General features: G+C 37.1%; 1 protein-coding gene across 1 annotated transcript; it reads left to right on the top strand.

The window, feature by feature from the left end:
• The first annotated feature begins 11,049 nt into the window (after positions 1-11,049).
• Positions 11,050-14,104, top strand: LOC104241996 (uncharacterized). The gene is made up of 3 exons (XM_009796972.2): positions 11,050-11,746; positions 12,800-13,147; positions 13,234-14,104. The coding sequence occupies exons 1-3, from the start codon at positions 11,318-11,320 to the stop codon at positions 13,864-13,866; spliced, it is 1,410 nt and encodes a 469-aa protein (XP_009795274.1). The 5' UTR covers positions 11,050-11,317; the 3' UTR covers positions 13,867-14,104.
• Positions 14,105-27,535: the final 13,431 nt, after the last annotated feature.

Here is a 27,535-nt window from a genome sequence, read left to right as displayed (position 1 = left end):
TTGGTAGCTACACCACCTGTCAGCATACCAAATCCCTATTACAAGCAACAACAACAACAATACCAACAACAACAACACAACAACAACAACATCATTAACAACAACATTAAAACCAACAAAGTATAAAGTTCAATAGAACTAACACATTAAGCTAACCAAACTAAGTTAACTATTATTACAAGCCCATTCGAAAACCGATTCTATTTGTCTAGTTCAAAGTGTATAAAAGTCAAGGAGTGTTTTGTACATCATTATCATCACCGTCTGATGAACTTTTATCACCAAGACGGTATCCAGAAGGGTCTATTTGTCGAGGACGGGAAGAACGATCACAGGGAGGACGGGAGGAATGAGAACTTGGAGGACGGGAGGAACGAGCACGGGGAAGGCGAGCCTCTGGCGATGACTCACGAGACTGGGGAATCAAAAAACCTCCAGAAGCTAGGAGAGATTTGAGCTGCTCTTACATGCCCTGGCACTGAGCTTGCATGCCAATGTACTGAGCATCTCTAAGCTTTTCTCTTTCCTTGTCCGCTTCTAGCTCGGATGTGAGCTTTATCACATTCCCCCGCATAGCGGAGAGGCTTTCCCCATCAAGTTGCTCGGCTTGCGTGGAAGTCCCTATTCCTTGCATTCCACACTTATAGAGATGGAATTTCTTAGTAGGAAGTCCGTATACCTTTCCCCATTTTGGACCGCCTGCAGCCTCCGTCCACATTCTTTCAACATCCTCATTTGAAGGTTGGATTGGCTCGCCCGGCTCATTAGGTAATTGACTGCGTATGAATTCCTCCGCTTCAGCTGTGAAGCGACCCTATAAGAAAAATTACATTGAATTAGTATTTCAAAATTTATATAAAAGTAAATCAAAATACTTAATGAAAAGTGAAAACTTAATTGTACAGTCGAGGCTCGGCCCTCGACCCACCTTTCTTGATTCGTCTCTTTCTTCTTCTTTATAACATGAGTCTCCTTGAATAGCTCATCTTGGTTCATCGGACGCCCCAACTTCTTTTCCTGAAAACTCATAAATTTTAGTTAATAAACAGAATAGATATACTTTGAAAATTAAAATAAATTAAGCAATTACGTACCATTCTTCTTTTTATTGTCCCTAGGCTGATCACACCTCCAGTATGCAAGAATCCTCCCTTCTCAGATGTGCGAGCTTTCTTTCCTTTTTTGCTCTTCTCTAAGAACTTTGCGGTAAGCCATTGCCTTTGCAAATCCTCCCATAAATTCTAAAGCAAACAGTCAGGCTTCTGGTTCAACTTTCTAGCTTTGGAGAAAGTATGCGATAACCGCTTGCGAGCTTTGAGATGAAAATTTGCAGCCACTTCCGCGCTATAGCGGTGTTCCCATACACACTTGCTCTGTATTTCAAAAGTTAAATATTAAATGGAAATATCATAAATATAAATAACTATACTGCTTAAAAGAACATTTATACCTTAAATTGATTGAAAATTTGCTCCTTCAGCGAGAATGAGAATTCACTCCAAGTCGCATAAGGGTCATCATAAAGCTTTCTGGTTGCTTTGGTGATTATCCTCGTAGTAATATTACTCGGGATGAACCTGCAATTTAATAAAAAAACACATGAATATCTTAGTAAAAACTGTACAAAACAATAAACGTAAAAATAACAAATAACTCTTACCCATCACCCTCAGGGACTATGATGATCCTGCCATATTGATCATAATGCACCTCCTCGTCATCATCAGCATCACCGTCCGAAGCATGTATATCAGAGGCATGCGTGGAAGGTATAGGGGGGTCAGAGCTAGTATATCGCAGGCGAAGGCCTGAAATAGATGGAGTCCCTGATGAAGATGGCTGCAATCCCTATGACTGCGACATAGATGGATGGACTGCAAGTGGGTGTGATACTGATTGTTGTGACCCGAGTGGCTGTGACACTGATGGTTGTGATCCATGTGGATGTGACATGGATCGATGCGATCCATGCGATGCAGATGGCTGCAATCCACGTGGTCGTGAGGCAGGTGGACTGTATGTCGGACGTATAGTCCTATGGCCCTATGACGAAAGACCTGATGTCTGCACGAAGGTGTAGGACTCTTGATGCTGTGGCATCTCAAAATAGCCCTGGGGTGGAGGCAAAGACATAGGCATAGTCATAGGCACCTCTGAAGAGGGTGGAAAAGATTGAGTATTATCTTCTACCCTCCTCTTTGGTTTTCTAGCCTTTTCTCGACCCCGAGAACCTGTAGGGTCTTTGTTACCTCGACCCTTGCCTGTCATCTGCATAATATAATACATATTTAGATTGAAACATATAAAGAAACTAGCTATAAATGAGAGTTATTAAAGAAACCAACTTTTTAAAGCTCATCAACATATTGCTCCTCATCAGAGAATTCTTCTTCCTCACTAGTTTGAGCTTTATTAGTTGATTCTTCTTCCTCGTTTTCCATAATTCTTACTTCATTTATATCAACTTCTTCCAATATGTGTTCGGGATGTTCCAAATTATTTTTCAAAAGTTCGTCCACTATTTGGTGAACATTGGAGATATTGTTTTGATATGCAACATCTAACACATTCTCGACTTCCACCCTACCTACAGGCTTAGATTTGATTACAACCCACCAATAGGACTTATTCCACCGCAATAGATAAGGAGCATAATACACCTGCCTACATTATGTCCAATTATGAAAGGATCATAGCGATCATACTCCCTCGTATAATTAACCTCAATTATGTTGTATTGATTGTGTACTCTTGTACCTCTTGTTGGATTTGGATCAAACTACTTGCATCTAAAGAGTATCAATTTCTTAAATGGCTAACATGTATATTCTAGTTCTATTATTTCTTTGAGCACACCATAATAATCATATCTCCAACTTGGTTGCCATCACCACCTTGAACCCACACCCCACTGTTATTGCTATTTTTATTTTTAGAGCAATCATCTGTATGAAACTTATAACCATTCACAACGTACTTAGACATTGTTGTGACTTCAAGCCCAGGTCCCTAAGATATATCTTTCAAAAATTGATTTACACCATTATTTGGATCATTTACCTACATATTGTTAAAAAAATTCATAAGTTAGCATAACTTCCAAACATTGTTTACCTACATAGTGTTAGATTATTTTAAGGATAAACTTACAAATTGTTTGAACCACGTATCAAATGTCGTATATACAACATCATGACCAAATTGACCCACGAAGTGACTGTGACACATCAAATATTTTTAGTAGTTGCATTGAGATGTAATCACAGTAAATATTATATTTTGATAACTATTAAATCAATACTTCTTGAGAAATGGGACAACTTCGGGACAATTTAGCAACACATGAAGTCTAGCTGACTCGTACTCCATATCACTCAAACTTCTCTTTCTAACATCCTTAGAACATCGACCTGGTTGATTGAATATGGACATGAACGGATATAATGGATCATTCACACATTCGACCGTGTGGCTATTGGGCTTATTCCTAGCATATGGCATATTACTTGCAAAATAATAAGAACAAAAATGAGCAGTTTGCTTTGCAAGATAAGCTTCGCATATAGATCCTTCAATCCTATTCCTCTGCTTAATAAATTGTTTGCATTTGCCAATTGTCCTACATAATTTCAGGTTAGCCAAGAACATTCAAATAAAACAGAAAATTACATCAAACTTATAATATTACCTCTCAAAAGGATACATCCATCTGCATTGATCAGGCCCTCCAAGTCTTGCCTCGTGTACAAGGTAGATTGGAAGGTGTTCCATCATATCAAAAAACCTACATGGAAATATCTTTTCCATCTTACTAGAAGTTACACGAATGTTCTGATCCATCCGGAGTAGGTTTTCTACCCTTAATGTGGAAGAACACAAGTCTTTGAAAAACAAACTAATCTCTGTGATGGGTTTCCAGATTCTTTCAGGCAAACTACAAAATGCAATAGGCACTAAGGTCTCCATGAAAACATGACAATCATGACTTTTCAAATGGCTCAACTTCCCTACCTCCATATCAACTTTTTTTCCAAGATTTGACGCATAACCCTCAGGCATCTTCAATTTTGTTACCCAATCACAAATTTGCCGTCTTTCCTCCAAAATGAATGTGTAACTTGCTTTGGGCTTGAATATCAAACCATTGTTTGTTGTCTACAAGTATAATTCAGGCCGCCTGCAATATTCTTGTAAGTCCATTCTAGCCTTCGGGTTATACTTTGTCTTACTTTTAACATCCATCACTGTGTTGAATAAATTGTCAAAATAATTCTTCTTAATATGCATGACATCAAGGTTGTGACGGAGAAGATTATTCTTCCAATAAGGCAACTCCCAAAATATACTTTGTTTCATCCAATTATGAGTAACACCATATCCGGGGAATCTATAAGGTGGAGCTTCAGTAAATCTACTGAAGTTCTGGACCCTATCCCAAATTTCCTCACCTAAAAGTATCGGAGGTGGAGAATCATATTCCATTTTATTCTTTTAGAATGCATTTTTCATCCTTCTAAACTCATGATCAGGGGGCAAGAATTGATGGTGACAATCAAACCATGATTGTTTTCGGTCATGTTTTAAAGTGAACGCTTTACTATTTTCCATGCAGTAAGGACAAGCTATCTTCCTAGTAGTCATCCACCCAGACAACATTCCATACGCAGGAAAATCGTTAATTGTCCACATTAAATTAGCACGCAAATTGAAATTCTGCTTGGTTGATACGTCATATGTTTCAACACCATCGTACCACAATTGTTTCAGCTCATCAATCAAAGGTTGAAAATATACATCTATTAAACTTTTCGGATTACGTTGACCGGGGATAATACAATTTAAGAATATATATGGACTAGTCATGCACAACTCGGGTGGTAGATTATAAGGTGTAAGAAAGACAGACCAACATAAATACGGTGTCGCAAATACAAAAAAAGGCGTGAAGCCATCCGTACACAGATCTAACCGAATGTTCCTTGGTTCACTAGTAAAATCTGGATATGTTCTATCAAAGTACTTCCAAGCTTCTCCATATGAAGGATGACACATAACACCAAGTGATCTTCTATTTTCAAAGTACCATCTCATATGAGGAGCAGAACTCATCGACGCATATAACCTCTTTAACCTAGGTATAAGAGGTAAATAATGAATCGCCTTGATAGTGACCATATTCCCGCTGGAAAGCCTCTTGAAACGAGGCTTTTCGCAAAATTTACAACTGCTTAAATTTGTATCATCTTTATAATATAACATGCAACCATCTTCACAACAATCAATTCTCACTGACGAAAGTCCGAACTTAGAAACTAATTTCTTTGCCTTATAGAAATCACTAGGTAATTTGATATTAGAGTCAACTAGTTCACTCATAAGGTCAATGAAAGAGTCCATGGCTGCTTGAGAAATATTCCAATCAGATTTGATACTTAGTAATCTAACTGCAACAGACAGCTCGGAGTGCGGACTTCTATTACGTAGTGGACAACTAGCTTCCTCTAACTGTTCATAAAAACATTTTGCGTCATCATTATGAGTTTGTTCAACATTTTCATTGGGCTCACCCCCTAAACGCATCCCAAAAACATCCGCAATCATATCATGAATTCTAGAATCACGATTTGTATTCTCCACAGACCTACTACTTTCACCCACAACCATGTTATGAAATATCCCATGGCTACCATCGATCTCTCCATGATTAGTCCACACAAAGTAATTTGCTATAAACTCCTTCCTATAAAGATGATGCTTAACTTCCGCCGGTTTTCCAAACTTCATACAGTCGCACCTAACACAAGGGCACCTAATTACTCCTTCACTTAGGTATGGTGGAAGTGACATTGCATGTCTAATAAAGTCATCCACCCCTTCTACAAAATCCTCTCGCAATCCCTGCCGATTAGGATAATTTCTATTGTACATCCAAGTACGATGTTCCATCTATACAAATAAAACAAGATCAAATTAATTTAGTTAATTCATATCCTAATCTTTTTTTAGTTAACTAAAAGTCCAATTCATATCCTAAAAGTCCAATTCATATGCTAAAAGTTCAATTCATATCCAAAAAGTTCAATTCATAATTTATACCTTAAATCAATTTATAAGTTAAATAATTTAAATACATTAATTTGAGTTCTATTAAAAACCATAAGTTCATAATTTAAGGTAGTTCATAAGTTCTACCTTAAGTTCATAATTTATACATTAAATAATTTAAATCCATTAATTTGAGTTCTATACCTTAATTCTAAATCTAATGTAGTTCAAACCAAAAACCCTAATACTAAATAGACAAAAACTCTAAAAAAATACATAAAATTATATAGCAAAAATTAAAAATTAAAAAGCTAATAAGGTAGATTACTAACTTTGAACAACAATGAAAATGGTGGTGCTGCAAAGGAGGAGAATGATAGCAGCGGCTCCGGCAAACAGTGATAGCGGACAGTGGTACCGGTGGTGGCGCGGTCATAGTGGTGGCGCGGAGTGGGGGAATTAATTTGTGTGAGGGAAATAGAGAAGGGGAGGAGAATGTGTTGAGAGAGAGTTTGGGGAAATTTTGGGAAGAAAATAAGAGGATGGGAGGGGGAAACCCGTTTTTGACTCTGGATTTACAAAAAGCGACCAACGTTGGTCGCTATTCTGGTAGCTAATTAAGTTTTGACTATTTGACCAAAATAGCGACCAAAGTTCGTCGCTATTTCTAAAAAAAAATTAAATAATTTTTTTTTTCTATTTTGATTTTTTTAAATATATATATTTGATATTAAATATTGAATATTAAAATTTAGGATTTTAATTCAATTTAAAATTATGTACATATATAGTATAGTATAGTATATATATATATATATATATAGAGAGAGAGAGAGAGAGAGAGTATTGATTAAAAATAAAACGTCTCGACTTATATCAATTAATATGTTATAATTGATTCATCGACTTATAACCTAGTGATGAATGAATGTAATTCATTAACTCTGTTACAATACAAATAATGAATACAGTATCATGTACTATAACATGCTATATATGTAGTTAAAGTAGCACGAAGTGTGTGTGTTATATATATACACACACTAACATATACTATAACAAGTTATATAAACGTTATAATATTACAGTGAAGTGTCTCTCTCTCTCTCTGTGTGTGTGTGTGTGTGTGTCTATATGTATGTATGTGTGTGTGTGTGTTTCAATGTAATACTATAACGTTATATATATATATATATATATATATATATATATATATATATATATATATATATAACACGCTTCGTTTTACAATTTTAACTACATATATAGCATGTTAGAGTATATTTTAGTGTATTCATCCCTTGTATTACAAAAGTGTTAAAGGATCACATTTATATTATTTAGATAGTAAATACAAAAGTGATTTTTAATTTTGACCAATGTTGACCTGAAAAGAGACCAACTTTGGTCGTTAATTATCCAGAAATTAAATTTAAATCAGATTTATTTATATTTTATATAATATTTAAAATAATAATATAATTGTTAAACGTTAGAACTGGGTCCCAGATTAGCGACCAAAGTTGATCTTTATCTGCTTCCCCTTTAGTAAGAGACCAACTTTGGTCGCTAACTTTGAATTATATTTATTTATATTTTATATTTTTTTTAAAATAATATTATAATTATTAAAATTTTATAATTGGGTCCTAGATTAGAGACCAAAGTTGGTCTCTATCTGCTTCCTCTTTCGTGAGCGACCAACTTTGGTCACTAATTTTAAATTATATTTATTTATATTTATATTTTTTTAAATAATAATATAATTATTAAAGTTTTATAAGTGGCTCCCACTTTAGCAACCAGAGTTGGTCGCTAATTTCAGTATTTCTTTGACCAAGCAAGTCTGACCAGTCCGGTCAATATTTTGACCAAATTATCGACTAAAAAGCGACAAAAGTGTATTTAGAATAATTATTTAATTATTTTCTCCTAACAAAATATGATCGATGAGAATATGAAACGTACTAACAAAAATAAGTTGTTTAAAAGTTCAGGTAAATGTTTACACTAAGTAGAGTTTCTTTGGTAATTTGGAAAAGAAAGTAAAAGAAATTTATTGGAGTTGGTAAATTATATTTGAAATACATTGTGGTCAAAGTTAAAAAGAAAATGTGAAGTATTATATGATTATATCATATTCTCGTGGTATAGCATCGAGCGATTCTGAGAGGACGACAAAAGTAGCCACCACGGCGCGATGGGCGCAAAGATTTTTGAATAAAACTATCTAACCACTTTGATGTCAAGTCAAACGTAAATTGGGATGGAGGAAATAGTATTGATGAGTGAGGACGACATCCATGAAAATAGAGTAGTTAGCTTCTAAGCTCTCCTTTTTCCTACAAATACCTAAAAATCTTGTTGATTTTGGCAGCATCATTTCAGCTTCTACATCAATTTCTCTACATGTACGTTACTTAGCAGGATGGAATAAAACTTGATGCTACTCTCACCAATTTACTCATGAAAATTTTAGAACTATTAGTCATAAAGATATATACCTACAAATTGAAATTATACTCAAAGATAAATAGTTGACGGTTTGATGTGGATGGACGTATATAGAAACAAAGATAGAAGCAGCCGTTTCACTGTCATTTCGGGTCATGATTATAACTCATCAGCTGCTCTACCTTCATCCTTCCTTTACTCTGCAAATTCATTTCCCACACGCCCTTGTTTAATAGTGGAGTACTACTTTTATGTTGAGTATGAAAACATTTAGAGAAATTCATAAAAGTTATTTTTACATGCAAATTTATACACAAGATTCCGATGAATTTGATACCACAACATTAGATCCGCCCCTAATGATAGATATTCATTTTACAAAAAATATTTGTCATTAGAAAGTTATTTAGTGTTTGGTTACCCTTTACCATAATGTATTTTTCAAAGGCACATTTTACATCAAAATAAAAAAGACGAGTTTACTTATTTGTGGTCAGAAGTTATTTTCCTTATAGAGTAATTATTTATCTTTCTTACTTATATTATTATTACCAGTTACAACACTTTGACATTATTATTATTAATTTTATTATTTAAGCATTTCATAAAGAACTCTTCAATTTGCTAATATCATTATTAATTTTTAATTTACATTTTCCCCATGTTTTATACCAAATAGCCCAAGTACTATACCAAACGGATTCAAAATGTTAAAAGATTTCGCAAAAGATCATAAACCATGTTCACTCGTAAGTTTTAACTATCCATTGATTGAGAGTACTAAATTATACGGATTTACTATTCAGATTTGTATGCAAAAATAAAGAAAAAGCAAAGATGAAAAAGGAAAAGTGATAAAACCATATCTTTACCCAACCAACCAGCCAATGAAAGCGTAAAATAACAACTTTTCACTCATTTCGTCTATACAGTATATTTTGGAGCTTAATACTGTGCTTCTCCTCCTTCATACGTCTGTGTGTGTACACCTACCTGGCCACTGACACTTCACCCCACCCAATACACCTTTCTAAAATGACATGTTTACCCTCACATTTGTTTTTTTAGGTTTTAACTTTTCTCCAACTCACACTTCCAAGTAAAACACTTTTTACTGGAGGTGATTTCGTTCCCAGGCTTCAACTTAAAATCTCAAATTAAGGTTGCACCTTCACCGCAACCTTTGGTAATTAATTAATAGTACCTCATATTTTACTACTAGTACTAAGAAGGAATTTGTATTGTTTGACTCAAAAGATATTGGAACCTTTTAGAATAAATTAATCAAAAAAAGTGAAGGGGTAAATCTTAGTTAGACATAATAAATTCCAGATCAATGAGCTAACTGAATAAGTAGTACTACAGGGTAACCAATCTTATTGGAACTTTCATTGTGTCTCTCATTAATCAATTAATCAATGGGGGGTTGTTTTACATATCTTCCTTTGAAGATTGCTAAATTCTTCCCTTTGTTTTTAGGAAGATTGCAGAAGAGGGAAGTTATGAGAGAGGGAGAAGCCCCAGCCCCTCTAACCGGAGGTTTTTCCTTACTATATATAGTCATGGGACCTTTGCTATTTTCTTGGTCCAACGCTCTTACATTATGTTTGTCTCGGTCGTCCTCTAAACATCGTTTCTTCTAGCTCGATGGGTATCGAGAATGCTTGATGTGGAATAGGTCATGTCGTTTTTCACCGCCTTGCCGCCTGGACGGGACGTTGATCAACTTGACGGCAGCGGTCAAATTTTGACCAATACATGTATATCAATATCGTTACTTTAGTTGGTTTCAATGAGTTTAGTCTATAAACTTAGTAATTAAAAATGTAAAGAATTTTCTTTCTATGTATTTGGTGAAGAAGTATAATGCATATCATTCATTCACAGCTGGAAGAGACTAGGATAATAATTTGATTGTTAGTAATTTGTGTTCAAAACAAAAAATTCTACAAAATAAAACAAAAACAAAAATGCATAGGAAGAATAAAACTAAATCCAAATCCATTGAATTCACGGTGTGTCTTTAAGAAATTTAATCTTCTCCTAATACCCGAGGTTTAGGATTATTTCCTTTCAGGATAGAATGGATTACCTATACTGGTATAGCGGTAGCGGATTACCCACATTGATTTAGTGGTACTTCAACCCCAGTATGTCAACGAGCGCAATAAAATAGAACAAATCACACATGACACTTATATTTTGTTTTGGAAACAACGCAAAGAAAATGGAAGAAATTTCAAAATTTTCAATGTATGAAAAATAAGGCAAATCCTCTATATTTATAGAGAAGGGAGGGTGAGATAGAAAGGTGCAATTCAAAATATGCCTCCTTCATATCCCATTCACACGTTTTAGAAAGAAAAAAAACCCAACATTAATAACATTAGTAAACACAATCTTTGTATGAATTTCGAATTTCTTGATATTTTTTCCTAACTCAATAATAATCGTTTTAATAAGGAAAAATAAAACATTAGATCCTAAGGGTAGATTTGTCATTTCAATTTATTAGTGTAATAAATCTAGGGAATGATGAGTAGATTAGGAGTGCCCCTAGAGGTTCAAACTTTACATATTATACGCTTATATAAACGCAAAAGCATGGAAATGTTTTGCTTCTTCATAACGGCATACCCCTCCCTACCCCCCCCCCACTACCCTTTGTATTCTTCTGCTCTCTTTAGTTGCCTTTTTCAGTGAGACCAACTAGCAAACACCTTCTCTGCATATCTGCAGCATCTACATACTCTCCCCTCTCAGGCTCCTTATTTGAGTCTTTTCTACTCACTTCTCAGTGGGGTTTTAGGAGCACAAAATGGAGAAGAAACAAGGGTTTTTCTCAGCACTGAAAGATGAGGTAGTTAGGGGATTATCACCGGCTAAGTCCAGAGGAAGAAGCCCATCACCTTCGGGTTCGGGTTTGCTCAGAAGGCGGAAGGGAAGTCACGCTCCACCACCGGAAGTGTACATTTCAAGATCGGGTAGTCTCAGGCCATGTGTTGAGACATTGTCGCCTTTGATGGAGGGTCCGGATCCGAACGGGTCGGAGGTTGGGGACTCCAAGTCTGAGAGGTGGTGGATGAAAGGTCAGCTATGTCGGGCGCCTTCTGTTTCAACTTCTGGGTCGGGTTTACAACGGTCGGATCTGAGGTTGCTTCTTGGTGTCTTGGGTGCGCCGCTTGCCCCGGTGCATGTCAGCAACAATGACCCTTTGCCTCATCTCAGCATCAAAGACACTCCCATTGTTAGTATCTTTTGCTCGCTATTTCCTTATTAGTCCATTCTTACACATTTCTACATTTGGTAACAATTAATTTTACACTTTCAATTTCCAAATTAATTTTACATTTTCACTTTTAACCTTAATGAGAAATTTCTATAGTTACACATTTAAAAGTTTAAGTAGCAATTTAGATTACAAGTTTCAAAAGTTTTCATTTTTTTTTGTAAAATATCTTTTTATGCAGTAACAAAGTTTGGCATTTAAAGATAAATGTTTCTGTTTCTTATTTTTGTGTTGTGGGTGAGATATGACAAAAAAGGTGGTTGTCAGTGCTAAGCTGTAGGTTGTAAAATGGTTCAATTCCAACAATTGTTGTTTTCAGTTTTTTTCTAAATTAAGTAATTTTTTGGACTTCATTGAATTAATAACTGTATGAAACTGAGACATTTGGTGTATACTCTCCTGTCATTTTGTATTTTTACCGATTTTAGCTGTTTTGTTGGCTTCTCTTTGAATGCGTGATGGGGAAATTGATTGTGCCATTTTTGTTGGGGAGTCTGTATGTGAACATAAATTCTTTTAGATAAAGGAGGAGTTAATATTTTTATTAGCTACATCTTGCTACATCCACATTGAGTCCAAAAACAAGAATGGGCTCCATTGAGTTCTATCTTCTTTTCTTTCTTTTTTTAAAATTTTCATTTATGTGTTTTTGTGGGCTGGACTGACTATCTGGATGTAACCTCTTACCTTAGTTGGTGGACTATCAGTCTCTTCATTTAATGCAATGTGAGGATAATTGTGCATAGTATCGTGATGGTCTATGTTGCGCGGACTCTCCAAAACAGCTGCGGTACCCGTGTCGGATCCTTCGAAAATGCACTATTTTTGGAGGATCCGTCACGCACCCATCGACATTTTCAGAGAGTCCGAGCAACATAGGTGATGGTGGTCCTTGTTTGAGTTCTGCCGTTCTCATTTTTTTTGCCAATTGATTAAATATGTGTGACTATGAATTTATTTTGGATTTAGGCTTAGTTAATTGATGGACTGTGTGTTGCTTTAAATTTGCAGGAGACTTCTTCTGCTCAGTATATATTGCAGCAGTATACTGCGGCGTCTGGAGGACAGAAACTTCAAAACACGATTTATAATGCTTATGCGATGGGAAAGGTGAGGATGTTGGCATCAGATATTGAGACGGCAACGAAGGTAATAAAGAGCAGGAATTCAACTAAGACAGCTGAATCTGGGGGATTTGTGCTCTGGCAAATGAACCCTGACATGTGGTATGTGGAGCTTGCGCTTGGTAGCAGTAAGGTTCATGCTGGTTGCAATGGGAAACTTGTGTGGAGGCATACCCCTTGGCTCGGTGCACACGCTGCTAAGGGACCAGTTAGACCATTGCGACGTGCACTTCAGGTATATTTTGGAATACAGCTTCGTTACGTTCTTTTGTGGTCCCTTTAGTTTCAGTAAATGACCCCTGTCCCTAACTGTACTTGTAGGGACTTGATCCAAGAACTACTGCAAACATGTTTGCTAGTGCAAAATGCACTGGAGAAAAGAAGATTAATGGTGAGGATTGCTTCATCCTTAAACTTTGTGCTGATCCACATACATTGAAAGCCAGGAGTGAAGGACCAGCAGAGATCATTAGGCATGTCTTATTTGGGTATTTTAGCCAGAGAACAGGGCTTCTTGTACACTTGGAAGACTCACATTTGACCCGAATCCAAACAAATGGGGGCGATGCTGTTTATTGGGAGACGACAATCAATTCATTCCTTGAAGATTATAGGCCTGTCGAGGGGATCATGATTGCTCATTCTGGGCGATCAGTTGTTACTCTTTTCCGATTTGGTGAAACGGCTATGAGTCACACTAAGACCAGGATGGAAGAAGCATGGACAATTGAGGAAGTGGCATTCAATGTTCCGGGTCTATCAGAAGAGTGTTTTATTCCTCCTGCTGAGCTAAGATTTAGTTCAATTGGCGAAGCGTGTGAGCTTTCTCAGGGAGAAAGGGTAAAGACTACTGTGGCTGCCGCTGCAGCTGCAGCTTACCGAGCTAAGGTTGCTGCTCTGGATAAATCACGTGACGGCAATGTCAATAACATTGTATTGAAGATGAATTATTAGATCTGCTGCTAATTTCTTAAGAGTTTAGGTCTTGTTGGTATAAATAGGCTGACAGAACCAGGTAAAGTAGTAGTAAGCTAGGGGTCAGATGATTGAGGAATTTTGAGGTTTTATACAAGTGTATCTCAATCTGTAAATATTCATAGGATATCTTCTTGTTTCAATTAAGATTCCCTTTGTGGAATCAACTCTATCAATCTGCATTTCCGGCTAATAATGTAGGTCTTTTCTTTTTCCATTTTTTCTCCTTATGTGAAGACTTTGAATTGTAGTAACTCCATATCATGTACCATAGGTTGTTGAAAAATAGTATCCAGTAGCATGCGAATGTTAAAAGCTACATGGTGTTTGTCGCTGGCCCACGCTTAAGGTCTGAAACTCAATTCTTGTTCTTTTGGATAGTGATGATTAGTGCTGCTAAGAAAAGTATGGGCAATTTATAATTTTGCAGTAGGGTTGTTTGTAAACAAGCCATAATTATGAGTGATTATGGTAAGGGGGCACGCTTGCTGCTGGATCTTTTTTTGCATTTTAGCTGCAAAATTCTAGTAATTTTCCATTTTGCCTTTTGCTTCTGTTCTGTGTTGAGAATCTGGACAAAAGAAAGGAAGAATACAGTGTCTTTCTAGAGGTGATGATTGCATTACTTGAATGCAAATGGCGCCCAGTATGCATTGAAATTGGACCATAGGCTCACACGTATGCGCAGTCGCCATCATTCATTAAAGGCCTACTGAGGCAAATTTTTCCTTAAATAATTAGCATTAGAATGCTTGCATTAGGATACACGGTTAGGGTGTGACTCTTTCGGATCCTCCATAAACGCAATTAGCATTAGAATCTGAAAGTGAAAGCTTGCTAGACGATTAGGATATGTTTATACCATTTTATTTTAACAAGTTATTCACGATACTTGAACTTTTTAAGCTTGTTTTTTGTGACAATGAGCAAATATTTGGCCTCAAATTCCTACTTATTTAGACCAGTGGATGTAATGGCATAGACTAGTTATTTATGACAATGAATGGGAACTCAATATTTAGTTCAGTAATGTTAGGAGTAGAAAATAAATAATAATAGTAATTTTATAAACAGTAGATTCGCCCGACATCTGACCACCTCTTTTTCTTTTTTCGGCAGCGGTAAACCTTGAAGTAGACACATCACATGTTATTCTTTATTCCAAAAAGAAAAAGAGTAAAGGTGAATGAATAAGGAGTAATACTTCACTTTCCGCAGGCTGTAGTAATGTATATATGCTGATAACTGTGGGGCTGCAGCCTGCTGTGAACTTAAGATTTGCAGCTTAAAGCGGGGGCTGGACACTTGGAACCCTGAAATATAGGAGACGAGGAGAGAGTTTTAAGTAGGTTTGGAACTCGGAAAAAATACTCACTCTTCGTGTTACACCAACTTAATATAGTATAACATATCATATGTATATATTCACGTACACTGTCATCGTGTTACACCAACTTAATATATATATATATATAACATATACTGTCATCACCGAATCACATTATTTTACCATGTTCAATTGATATGTCGATTAACTATTTAAAACAAAATGACAACATAGATAGATGATCTTTAACTTTTGGCCTTTGGGCAGGTCACCTAACCATAAGTTTAAAAGTCAAAAAATTTGCAGATGACAAGTTCAGACCAGCTCTTTTCAAGGTCATTTGTGAACTTCACTGTAGAGCAACGATCCCAAAATTCTGGCTCTCTAGTGTACATGCGAACTTGAGAATCTTTTCGGTAACTGTGAGATGTCTTGGGCCTATCTTCATCTACTTGGACCCAAACAGAACCATCTACTTGGGGAGAAATTCAAAAATAACCACATTTATAAGCGGTCATCCAAAAATAGCCACAATTTCAAAAGTAATTGAAATTTAGCCACTTTACATGTTAAGATAAATCTGAACGAAAACAATGTTCAAAATCCGAAAAAATACTCCAGTATAATATACTGGAGTTGCAGCATAAATATACTGGAACTCCAATATAATATACCGGTGCAGTATATTATACTGGAACTTTCCGCGTGTTGGAGTTCCAGCATAATATGCTAGAAGTTCATACATAGGAGGTGTACCAATCTCCAGTATATTATGCTGGAACTTTCCGTGTTGAAGCAAAATAGTGGCTATTTTTTAATAACTTTGCAAAAGCTGGCTATTTTTGAATGACCAGTCTGAAAACTGGCTAGCCCGTACTATTTTTACTCTACTTGGTTTATGTCATGTTGCTTAACTTGCTATTGACCCGCGTAAATGCATTAACTTTTTTGGTAAAACTTAAAACTTCAAGTTATTCTCGTATTTCTGATATCTTTATATATATGTGCAAGTTGTAAAGTGTAAATAGTCATGAATAATCGCCTAGACAAGAAAGCTATTAGCTTTTCTTCCGTTGTTTACGTTCCGTGCATGCCAATAATGAAAGCTATACCTCAATCTAAAGTATTTGCAATTTTGTATGGTTTGGCGGTAAGTGAACTAGAACAGTCAGTTCCATTTTATCCACATTACCTGCGAAATTTTATCCTTATTTTTAATCTATTAGGACTTTCTTTATTGAAGGGAAAAAGACTCATAAAAGAAATAAATTTCCTTCATATGCCTTATCATTTTCTTGGCGGCAAAGTTTTGGTCATCTACAAATTGAGGATCTTTACTTCTCAAACAACAAAAATATCCACAATATAGTCATTAAGATTAAAGGAGTATGCTCGTTTCGTATATCTTCTTTCTTATCTGATTTATCGTCCACCAAGCTTTGTATTATTAGCTTCCGCATGCACCATATTATTTCGATACCAACAAGTAGAATCAGAGCCAATGGTTGAACGAGATTAAGACAGGATCAAGGCGCGGGTTCAAATCAAAGCACAACCAATTTGACGATAATAAAAATTCTCCAAAAAGTTTGAACGTGATGCTACATGTGGAAATAAATTACAATCACAAATATTCAAAACTCATGTTGCTGCATCATTATAGAAATAAAACTCTTTTTAACCCATGTTTGGGCCACTTTTAACCAATGACGGTTTCAACTCATGTTTATTTTTAATGCATGAGCTCCTTTTAACCAATGTCAGTTTTAACCCATACTTATTCTTAATGTGGGGGCTCTTTTTAACCGATTCTTGGGCTTCTTTCAACCAATACTAAGATTTTTCAACCTATACCTATTTTTAATCATGGCAAGTAGCAGTGATGAAGATTATGTGAAGAAAGTGGATCAAGTTTTGTTTAGATAATTCAGCCTAAGGGGAGAACTGTTATGATTTTGTCCTAAATTTTTAATTTATTAAGACTCTCTTTCTTGATGGAAGCGAAAAAGACTTCTGAAAAAAATAAATCTCCTTCATATGCATTATCCTTTTCTTGATGAAAAAATCTTGATCAGCTATAAATTGAGGATCTCTACTTCTCACAACAACAATACAACCTCCACAATATAGTCTTTTAAAGAGTTTTGTTTAGGGAAAAAATTTATTCTCTCAATAAGTTTTTTTACATTAGTAGATTGAAGTAGTTCACTTGACTAAATCATTTAAATTATAGTCTTTTTTGATATATTTGTTTTATGTCTGATTTATCGATATTGTATATGGGTAAAACCGGGGCTAGTGAGCACCCTAATTTTTTGGTGGGATCAGATGAAGCAAGGACATAACTATGTGAAATCGGGACCGAACCTAAGAACCTCTCGTACTAAGGCCCGAATGAAACGTTTACCATCGGGGCCATCGAGACAACGCCCCCGAATTCGGTAGGGCTCCAAGACCTCGGAAGGTACAACTAAACGGTTGTACACGACTAACGAAAGGCCATGATATCCGCGTCTAACTGGATATCACGGCTAGATCTCGGCCCGTATCGATTGCGGGTCAATGATTAACGAAAAAGAAGATATTTACCTTTATTAGAATTGTACTTAGGATAAAATTTCCCTACTATATAAAGGTGAAGTTTATTGCTCAATAGGTACATTGTAATACGTACATCAAGGCAATATACATTTATTTTCTCTACTTCTAAAGTTATTCAAATCTCTTATTTTTGCTCATAGTCCTTTATAAGTATTTGGCTTCGAACCGAGGGTAGACCAATCACTAAGTTCAGACCCGAGCTCGTACCTGACATCACAACTGGTTTGGTCATAATTATTTCTATCTTTAATTCACTTATTTAATGTTATTGATCATTGTCGCGCCCCCTTTTTTCCCTTTTTGACGGGGAAGTCCGGGTTTCGACATTCATGGGGAATAACTCGTTTCCTTTTGGGAATTGGGTATTTGAAGAGTCGCCACCTAACGAATTATGGTTCGTTAGGGCACCTAGAACGATTAACTCATGAACTAGTTTGAATTACCAGAGATTATAGTAAGGGCTCGAAATAACCTTGAGGGAAAAGGTGTTAGGCACCCCTCGCGGTCTACAACGGTGGGTCCGACTGGACTTAAACTATGTGAATTAGTCATTTTATAAGTAAACAATTTCAACACATATTCGCAAATAAAGGCATGTTTTCACATTCTAAACACATATATGATTCAGGTAATTGAGGCAAGGGAGAGGCTTGAACAACTTGCACATGTATATGTAAAGAAAATGATGTTTATAAAATTTAAACACATAGGAATTGGGAAAGGGAAGTCCTAGGTTAATTAGCATACATGATCACATCCATGCAATGCTCGGTAAGCACTCCTCAATGAGGGGCTACATGTGACATTAGCGCGTATTCATCATATCCTTTTACAACCCATTACCCTCCCCTTAGTGGTTATATAAGTGAGTTTAATTTACGACCTCTAAGTGTGCTGCTACCCGTCCCTTCCTTATAGTCCTGGAGGAATTTGGGACCTCTAAAGCTGGACAGTTCTAAACAGCCTAAGGTTCGTAAAAGGTAAAAATCTAGGCGTCAGGCAAGTAACACATAGGACAAGCAAATAAGGACAGGCAATTAGAAGACTCATATTTACCTCCGCATGTATATAGGCAATCAAACAGCACGTCTAAAATACAGATTTTCAAAAGAAGTTCAGAAATCCTAGGAATATGATATCTAGGTGACCATCACAAAACAGAATATGTAGCATTTATTTTTAAAAGAAAGTGGCAGGATCCTAACCAATTTGCCTACTGGTTTTATAGCTTATTAAGCCTCGATAGTTTCACATATAAACAGAACTGATTTCACAATTATTTAACGTCTTGCCTAAGTGCGTATATGCAGTCACAATTCTGGGAAGACATTTTGAAGTCTTTTATCCGATACGCATGCTTTCTATTAATTAACACAGCGTTGGAGGCTATTAAAGAAACGAGTGGGATAATTAATAAGACTGATTCAAGGCTTACAAGAGTGAGTTAAAATTAAACTGATTTTAGATCTTATAGGCATGATTACTATAATCAAAGCTGATTTTAAATCCTATAGGCATGATTTCTAAAGAGACAAATGTCGTAATGAGAACCGAACTTTATTTATTTTATTTCCTATAGACATGGTACCTAATCATGTAAAGTAAAGCAGACAGAATATATTTCAACCAAAGTAAACCCTATAGGTAGGTTGTCTAACACAGTACATGTAAATCAAAATAAATCCTATAGGCATGTTATCTAACATAAACCAAAAATAAACCCTATAGGCATAATATCTACCCAACTTTACCCCACAGTATACAACTACCCTCCCTTTTTCACTAGGCAACCTAATATTTGGGTACAATCAATTATTACAGACAAAGAATTGAATAAATTACATAAATATAAATACACATTAAGCTATAGGGAGCCTGAAGTAAGCCCAACGTAATTTCCAAGCCTTCAGTAGTCTCAAATGCTCAAAGTTCCATAGTTAATTTCATGTCTAGGGCGTGTCAGAGTTCTCTAAGGACCTCAAGGATCCCGGGCAGTGCTCACACCCAGACCTTTCTCAAATAAGGACTGATTTATGTGCAGTGTGGAAGAGCTAGCCCTGATATGCTAGAGTTCAAAGAGATCTCAGGGACCTCTAAGCAGTACATATACCAGAGGGGCAGAACTTAATAACCTAAGAATAAGTGAGAGTGCTTGACATGATTTGAAAGAGTTTTGGTAAACAGTAGAAAGAGGGCCTTATGAGTGAAGAGATTTTTTGAAACCAGTACTAGTTAGGGTGGTAAAACAGTTTGAGAAAAGCATGAAAAATATTTTTTTTGAAATCAGAATGCAAGTCACAAAACAAATAGCTTCAGAAGCATTTTGAGGCAAACAGATTCCACACATGAAGAGAGGGGGTTGGGGACACATAGAATACACCCTAGTGTATAAGCAAACATATGCACAAACTTTTCAAGAAGTTGTAGGATTGACAAGTTAGTTACAAAGATTACAACAAAGACATATTGAGAACACATAGATCTTGGACATGACCAATACACATAACTAGAATACTTGAAGAGCTAGATGACTTAGCAGGATCTCATTAGTAAAGTAGAGTAAGCAAGATTTAGATGAACAAACTAGGCATGCACTTCATAAAAACATTCATAGTTTAGAAATACTAATCACAGATAGAACAAGCAGAACTTAGACATACTGGGTGAGACAGTAAACAAGCAATGTAGCTTGGACATGCTAATGAGCAAACATGATGCATGCAATTATTACAAGACAGGATTGTGCATGCTAAACAATAAACAGATCCTTGTGGGTAAATAAACTAGTCAGAACAAACTCCAACATGCTAAGTGATACAGTAGTTAGTCAGTGTGATCTAGGCATGATGGTTACACATTGAGCAACATGATAGTAAAACAATAAATAAGATGGTAAGTCACAACTAATGAACTGAAACAACAAAGAAACACATAGTTTTGGAATTTGAATTGAATTAGGACATACCAGTTAATGAGAGAGTATAGAGTATAGAGCAGAGATGGTGCAAATAGCCAGCCTTGGCTTACAGCCGGCTAGGTTAGTGAGAATTGCAAGTAACAGAAGAGAATAGAGATCTTTTGAGAGTGTGAGAGTGTTGATGAACTAAATGTTCGTGTCCAGAAATGAAAATAAAGGAGAGTATATATAGCAGTTTAGGAGTGGAGCGGAATAAGGTAAAGAAATCATAATTCAGCAATCAGGGAAATTACACAATCAATCACTCACGAAATTAGCATAGTCTTCCATCAATTAAGGACAACTACCCAACGGTTAAAGGACAGGAGTCACTTAAAGAAAGAAATCAAATCAGACCTAAGTAAAGAGGTAAATAAACAGAAGTTTAATTAAGGAAATAATCGTTAAAAATCAGTAATATTACAGACAATAAGGTAATAAGAATAATTAGAGTTGTAAACAAGGGAATAAATCAAGAATCAGCACATAATTTTCAACTAAGCAAATCGGTAAATCGAAATTCACAATAACACAGGTTTAAAGAAAGGGAAAAATATTAGTTTTCCACAAATAGATGAGTAGGCTAAACAAAACTTCATAAACACACATGAATTAGACAAGAGATCGAATAAGAAACCCTAGTAGAGATGAACTAGGGTAGAAGTCACCAGATACTGAATTGGACTAAGGAAAATCATGAGAGTCAAAACACAGACCAAACAATGTAGCCAGTAACATGGGAAGAATCAGAATTGAAGCAAAAATATAAGAAATTAGGGCTTTTAGCATAAATCGACTAGGATCCAAACAATATTAACATGAATCAGTCAGTAACACTTAAAAATCACGATTAAACACTCAAAAATCGGAAAATCTTTAAAAGAGTGAGTTCAGTGAACCCTAGTTTTAAGGAAAAACAGAGAATAGATTAAAAACCATAAGACTTTCGTGAAAACATGTGAAATAGACTCGATTCATCTCTGATCTGGACAGATCTGAGAAGATCAAAGGATAAAAATTAGGGTTTTTTTGGAAAAGCAACAGAGACATGCACAGACTTAGGGAACCACAGATCCAAGATGAAAAAATGAGAAAGATCTTACTCAAGATCAAGCTAAATAGCCTGAAACCAGCAAGAAAACCCAAGGTGTAAACAAACCGCCTAGGTCCTTTGAGGATCTTTTCAAGGATCCAAAAATGGAGACGTTATAGCAAACAAGAGGCTATTAGAGGCCTGAGGTGGTGAAGAACCACCATAGGAGAGCAGTAGGTGAGTGACGGAATTTTAAGATTAGGGTTTAGGTTAAGAACATTTGAGAGAGGAGAGGAACAAATGATGGCGGTGAGAGGAGAAGAAATGATTAGGGTTTGGGGGGTATAAGTTAGCTTAATTTAGGTAAAGGGAGATCTGGACCGTTAATCAAAATGTTCAACGTCTAGGATCTAACAAGAACTGGGTCGGGTAGACTTGTTAGGGACAGATGGGATTTGGGCTGGTTTGAAATTGGGTCTTTTCTAGGGCTATATTTTAAATACTTGATTAATTCAGTAAAACAATTTTATAAAATAATTTATAAATGATAAAAATGTAATTTGTGTGTGAAAATGTTTGAAAATACTTAATTATTATTATAAAAATATGAAAATCCATTTTCTATATGGATAATATAATTTTTCATATATATAGGTTATTGTTGCAAAAATACATAATTCTAGCCTAAAAATGCAAATGTGATTGTAAAAATATAATTAAAATATTTGAACACTTATATGAGCATAAATAATGAATTTAGATGGTTGAATCATCATAAATTAATATGAGGTATAATTATTGAATATTTATATAATTAAAAATGCAGAAATAAATTGATTTAAGGCCTTTAAAAATTATAAAAAAATTGTAAAAATACTTGTGCATGTTTGTAAATGCATGTACAATATTTTGAAAGTATGTATGCATATTTAAAATATATGAAGAAAAAATTGGGCATCAACAATCACTTGCATTAAATTAGTTCACGTATCTTTAAAACCGCATATAAATTCAATTGTTACCCATTTTTAAGGGTAAACAGTTTGGCGCCCACCGTGGGGCTAAGGATAATAATGGTGATTTGATACAAATCTCCATAATACACTCTATTTTACGCTTGTTCTTTAAGGTCTCGAATTTAGGTCTGCTTGAAAATGTCAAATTCTCAATCCGCTCACTTGAACGTTGAGGACGGATCTGGCCATTTTTGCGAAAACAACAATCTAGTGCCTCGCAATGAGGTGCCTCCTGCTGATCCCAACGAGGTCCCAGTCGTGGACCCAGTCGATGTTATCTCACGTGTGGCCATCGACACCAACCTTCCTACTAATCCCAAAAATAACTTTTGTGGAAGAGCCCGACAAACGGCTCAGGGAGCACCCGAAGGTGAAGGCGACGTGGCCAGTCTACAATTGATCTTCAAAATGATACAGGCTTAGCAGGTGGCGATAACACAGCTGCAAAACCAAAGTCGCACCCCCAGCAGAGTTGAGCCTGAATTGCCTCGGGAAAACACCTGAAGAAATGAGCAGATCACCGAAAGACCGAGCGAAGTTGAGTCTAGTGTCAGCCCTAAAGTGATGAAAAGGAAAGAAGCATTATCGAAACAAGTGGAATCTGGTGAAAAGAAAATCGAGGCAAATGACAAGAAGGTGAAGACATATAATTCTCGATTTAATCAAATCCCAGGAGCACCTCCGATATTGAAGGGCCCGGACTCCAAGAAGTTTGTCCAAAAGCCTTTCCCTCTGAGCGCGGCACCGAAACCAATCCCGAAAAGGTTTTTTATGCCCAAGATTCGGAAACATAACGGAACTACATATCCAAATGAGCATGTGACCTCTTACACATGCGCCATTAAGGGAAACGACTTGGAAGACGATGAATTCGAGTCAGTGTTGTTAAAGAAGTTTGGGGAGACTCTATCGAAAGGAGCGATGATATGGTACCACAACTTGCCTCCAAACTTCATTGATTCATTCGTTATGCTCATGGATGCTTATGCAAAAGCTCATGACGGATCCATCAAGGTCGAGACCAGAAAATTGAACCTTTTCAAAGTTAAGAAAAGGGACAACGAGATGCTTAGGGAGTTCATGTCAAGGTTTCAAATGGAATGGATGGACCTGCCTCTAGTTGCGGATGATTGGGCCGTTCATGCATTTACTCAGGGACTCAACTCTCGAAGCTTCTTGGCTTCGCAGCAGCTGAAGCAAAACTTGGTAGAATATCCGGTAGTAACTTGGGCCGACGTCCACAACATGTACCAGTCAAAAATCAGAGTTAAGGATGACTAACTCACAACCCCATCCAGGTCCGTTTATCCTATCAGAACCGATGACAGGCCTAAAAGAATCGTCGATCATGGATCAAGGCCGGCCCAAGATCGGTATCAACCATACAGTGCAAATCGAAGGATTAACGGGTCTGGGTGCAACTCTACAAGGAAAAGAGGAAAAGCAATCAGGGGCCTAATAGCTGAGGCCAGATGAGAAAAAATGGTTTTGACAGACCGCTCAGGGGAAGCGAAGCTCCGAGATTATCAAAGTATAACTTCAACATCGATGCAGCGAGCATCGTATCTGCCATCGAGCGCATCAAAGAGACCAAGTGGCCTCGATCATTGCAGTTTGATCCTACCCAGAGAGATCATAGCCTGATATGTAAGTATCATAGCACTCATGGCCACATGACCGAGGATTGTAGACAATTGAGAGAAGGAGATGCCCTGTTATTCAATAACGGACCCCTGCGAGAATTCCTGAGTGATCGAGCCAAAAACCACTTTAGAAAAAGGTACGCCAACAAATAGACTGAACCAGAGGAACCCCAACACGTCATCAACATGATGATTGGAGGGGTCAATGTCCCCCAAGGGCCGGTGATAAACGCACCAAAGTGTTGATCACAAGGGAGAAGCACACCCGAGATTATATCGATGGGACCATTTCATTCAGCAACGAGGATACAGAGGGCATCATACATCCTCATAACAATGCACGGGTAATTTTCGTACTTATCAACAAATCTCGAGTCAAACGCGTGATTATTGATCAAGGTAGCTCGGCCAACATCATTAGATCGAGGGTCGTAGAACAGTTAGGGCTACAAGATCAAATAGTGTCGGCGGTCTGGGTGTTGAATGAATTTAACATGGCATGCGAAACTACCAAAGGAGAAATAACTTTGCTGGCAAATCCACCGGGACAATTCAGGATATCAAAATTCCACGTGATCGAAGGGGATATGAGGTATAACGCCTTATTCGGAAGGCCTTGGGTTCACAACATTAGGGCAGTACCCTCGAAACTACACCAGGAACTAAAATTCCCCACACCAGGAGGAATCAAGACGGTTTACGGAGAGTAGCTGGATGCAAAAGAAATCTTCGCGGTCGAAGAAGTTATCCTGATGCTCACGCTTTCGACATCAAAGAACACAGAGTCGATTAGGAAAGAAGAAACAAAATAGCAATCACCGATACTAGCCCCCGGCTGAACTAGAGGAGCAAGGACCAAGCGAGGATGATGATTACGGAGTACCTAGGTCGTTAATTGCCCCTAATAATTCTGATGCCACTAAATCAACGGTCGACGAATTGGAGCAAGTAATATTGATCGAACACTTACCCCATCGGAAGGTATACCTGGGCATGGAGTTAACTTCAGAGCTCAGGAAAAAACTCATTGAACTCCTTATAGCTAACATAGATTGTTTCGCTTGGTCCCATCTTGATATGACAGGGATCCCACCATAGATAACCACTCATAAGTTGAGTTTGGACTCGAAGTTCCACCCGGTTAAACAGAAGAGAAGGCCTCACTCCGAAGTCAAACATGCGTTCATCAAAGATGAGGTATCTAAACTCCTTAAAATAGGTTCCATTCGGAAAGTTAAATATCCGGACTAGTTAACTAACGTAGTGGTAGTGCCTAAAAAAATTAAAATTGTGTGTAGATTACAAAGACTTAAACAAGGCATGCTCTAAGGACTCTTTCCCTTTGCCTAAAATTGATCGCATGATCGATGCGACGGCTGGGCACGAGATACTCAGCTTTCTCGATGCCTATTCCCGGTACAACCATATCCGAATGGACCGGGGCGATCAAGAAAAGACTTCTTTTACCACTAAATTCGACACTTATTGTTATAACATAATGTCGTTCAAATTAAAAAATGTCTGGGCCACTTATCAACATCTAGTAAACCGGATGTTTGAAGAACAAATAGGAAATCAATGGAGGTTTATATTGATGACATGTTAGTCAAGTCCCTGCAAGCAGGGGACCATTCAAAACATTTGCAAGAAACCTTTGACATATTGAGGAGATATAATATGAAGCTCAACCCAGAAAAATGCGCATTTGGGGTTGAATCCGGAAAATTCCTTAGGTTCATGGTGTCCAACCGGGGGATCAAGATCAATCCCGATAAAATCAAAGATATAGAAGACATCACCGTGATGGACAATGTTAAGGCTATTCAGAGGCTTACTAGGCATATAGTGGCCCTGGGCGTTTCATATCGAGGTCCTCAAACAAAAGCCATCATTTCTTCTCACTATTGAAGAAGACAAATAAGTTTTCTTAGACCCTGAGTGCCAACAAGCTTTGGAAGAACTCATACGGTAGCTTTTGAGTCCAGCCCTACTCCATACTCCGAATTCGGATGGGCAGCTGTACCTTTACATGGCGGTATTCGAGGTGATGGTAAGTGGAGTCCTAGTCCGGGAAGAGGGAGGTACACAATTTCTTGTTTACTATGTTCGTAGAATTTTAGGCGAGGCCGAAAAAAGGTATCCTCACCTGAAAAAATTGGCGCTCGCTTTGCTAAGTGCCTCCAGAAAGTTAAAACCATACTTCAATTCCATATCATATGTGTCATGACCCCATACCCATTGAGGAACATCATGCACAAGCCCGAGCTCTCTGGTCGGTTTGCCAAATGGACAGTCGAAATTAGCGGGTACGATATCGAGTATCGATCCCGAACCACCATCAAATCACAAATTTTGGCAGACTTTATAGCCGACTTTACGTCAGCCTTAATACCCAAAGTCAAAGGGAACTATTATAAACCTAGGGGATTACCTCGGGAGTTTGGACCCTCTTTACGGATGGTGCTACGAAGGCAAAGGGGTCCGGGCTCGGCATCGTGCTGAAACCACCTACGGGAAACATAGTTAGGCAATCTGTTAGAACTATGAAATTGACGAACAATGAAGTCGAGTATGAGGCCATGATTGCAGGTCTCAAATGGGCTAAAGACTTGGGGCCGATGTGTTCAAAGCTAAGTGTGACTCCCTCCTTATGGTAAATCAAGTCAATGGCACATTCAAAGTCAAAGAAGAACGAATGCAAATGTATTTACACAAGTTGCAGGTAACGTTGCATCAATTCAAGGAATGGACCTTGCAACACATTCCAAGAGATCAAAATAGCGAGGTTGATGCCCTGGCTAACTTACGATCATTAATTGTTTATGACGAATTCAGTTCGAGAACAGTCGTACAACTCATGAAGTCGGTGATGGAAGAAGGCCATGCCGAAGTAAACTCGACAAGTTTAACTTGGGATTGGAGGAACAAATACATAGATTATTCAAAGACTGGGAAGCTGCCCTCGGATCCTAAAGAATTGAGAGCTCTGCGCACGAAAGTGGCCAAGTTTGGCCTATCTAAAGGGACTCTGTTTAGAATAACATTTGACGGCCCGCTCGCTATATTCTTGGG

This window comes from Nicotiana sylvestris, chromosome 4, assembly GCF_000393655.2.
Source record: "Nicotiana sylvestris chromosome 4, ASM39365v2, whole genome shotgun sequence".
NCBI lineage: Eukaryota > Viridiplantae > Streptophyta > Magnoliopsida > Solanales > Solanaceae > Nicotiana > Nicotiana sylvestris.
Note: the sequence above shows the minus strand (reverse complement) of the source record. Positions and strands in the feature narration are given on the sequence as shown.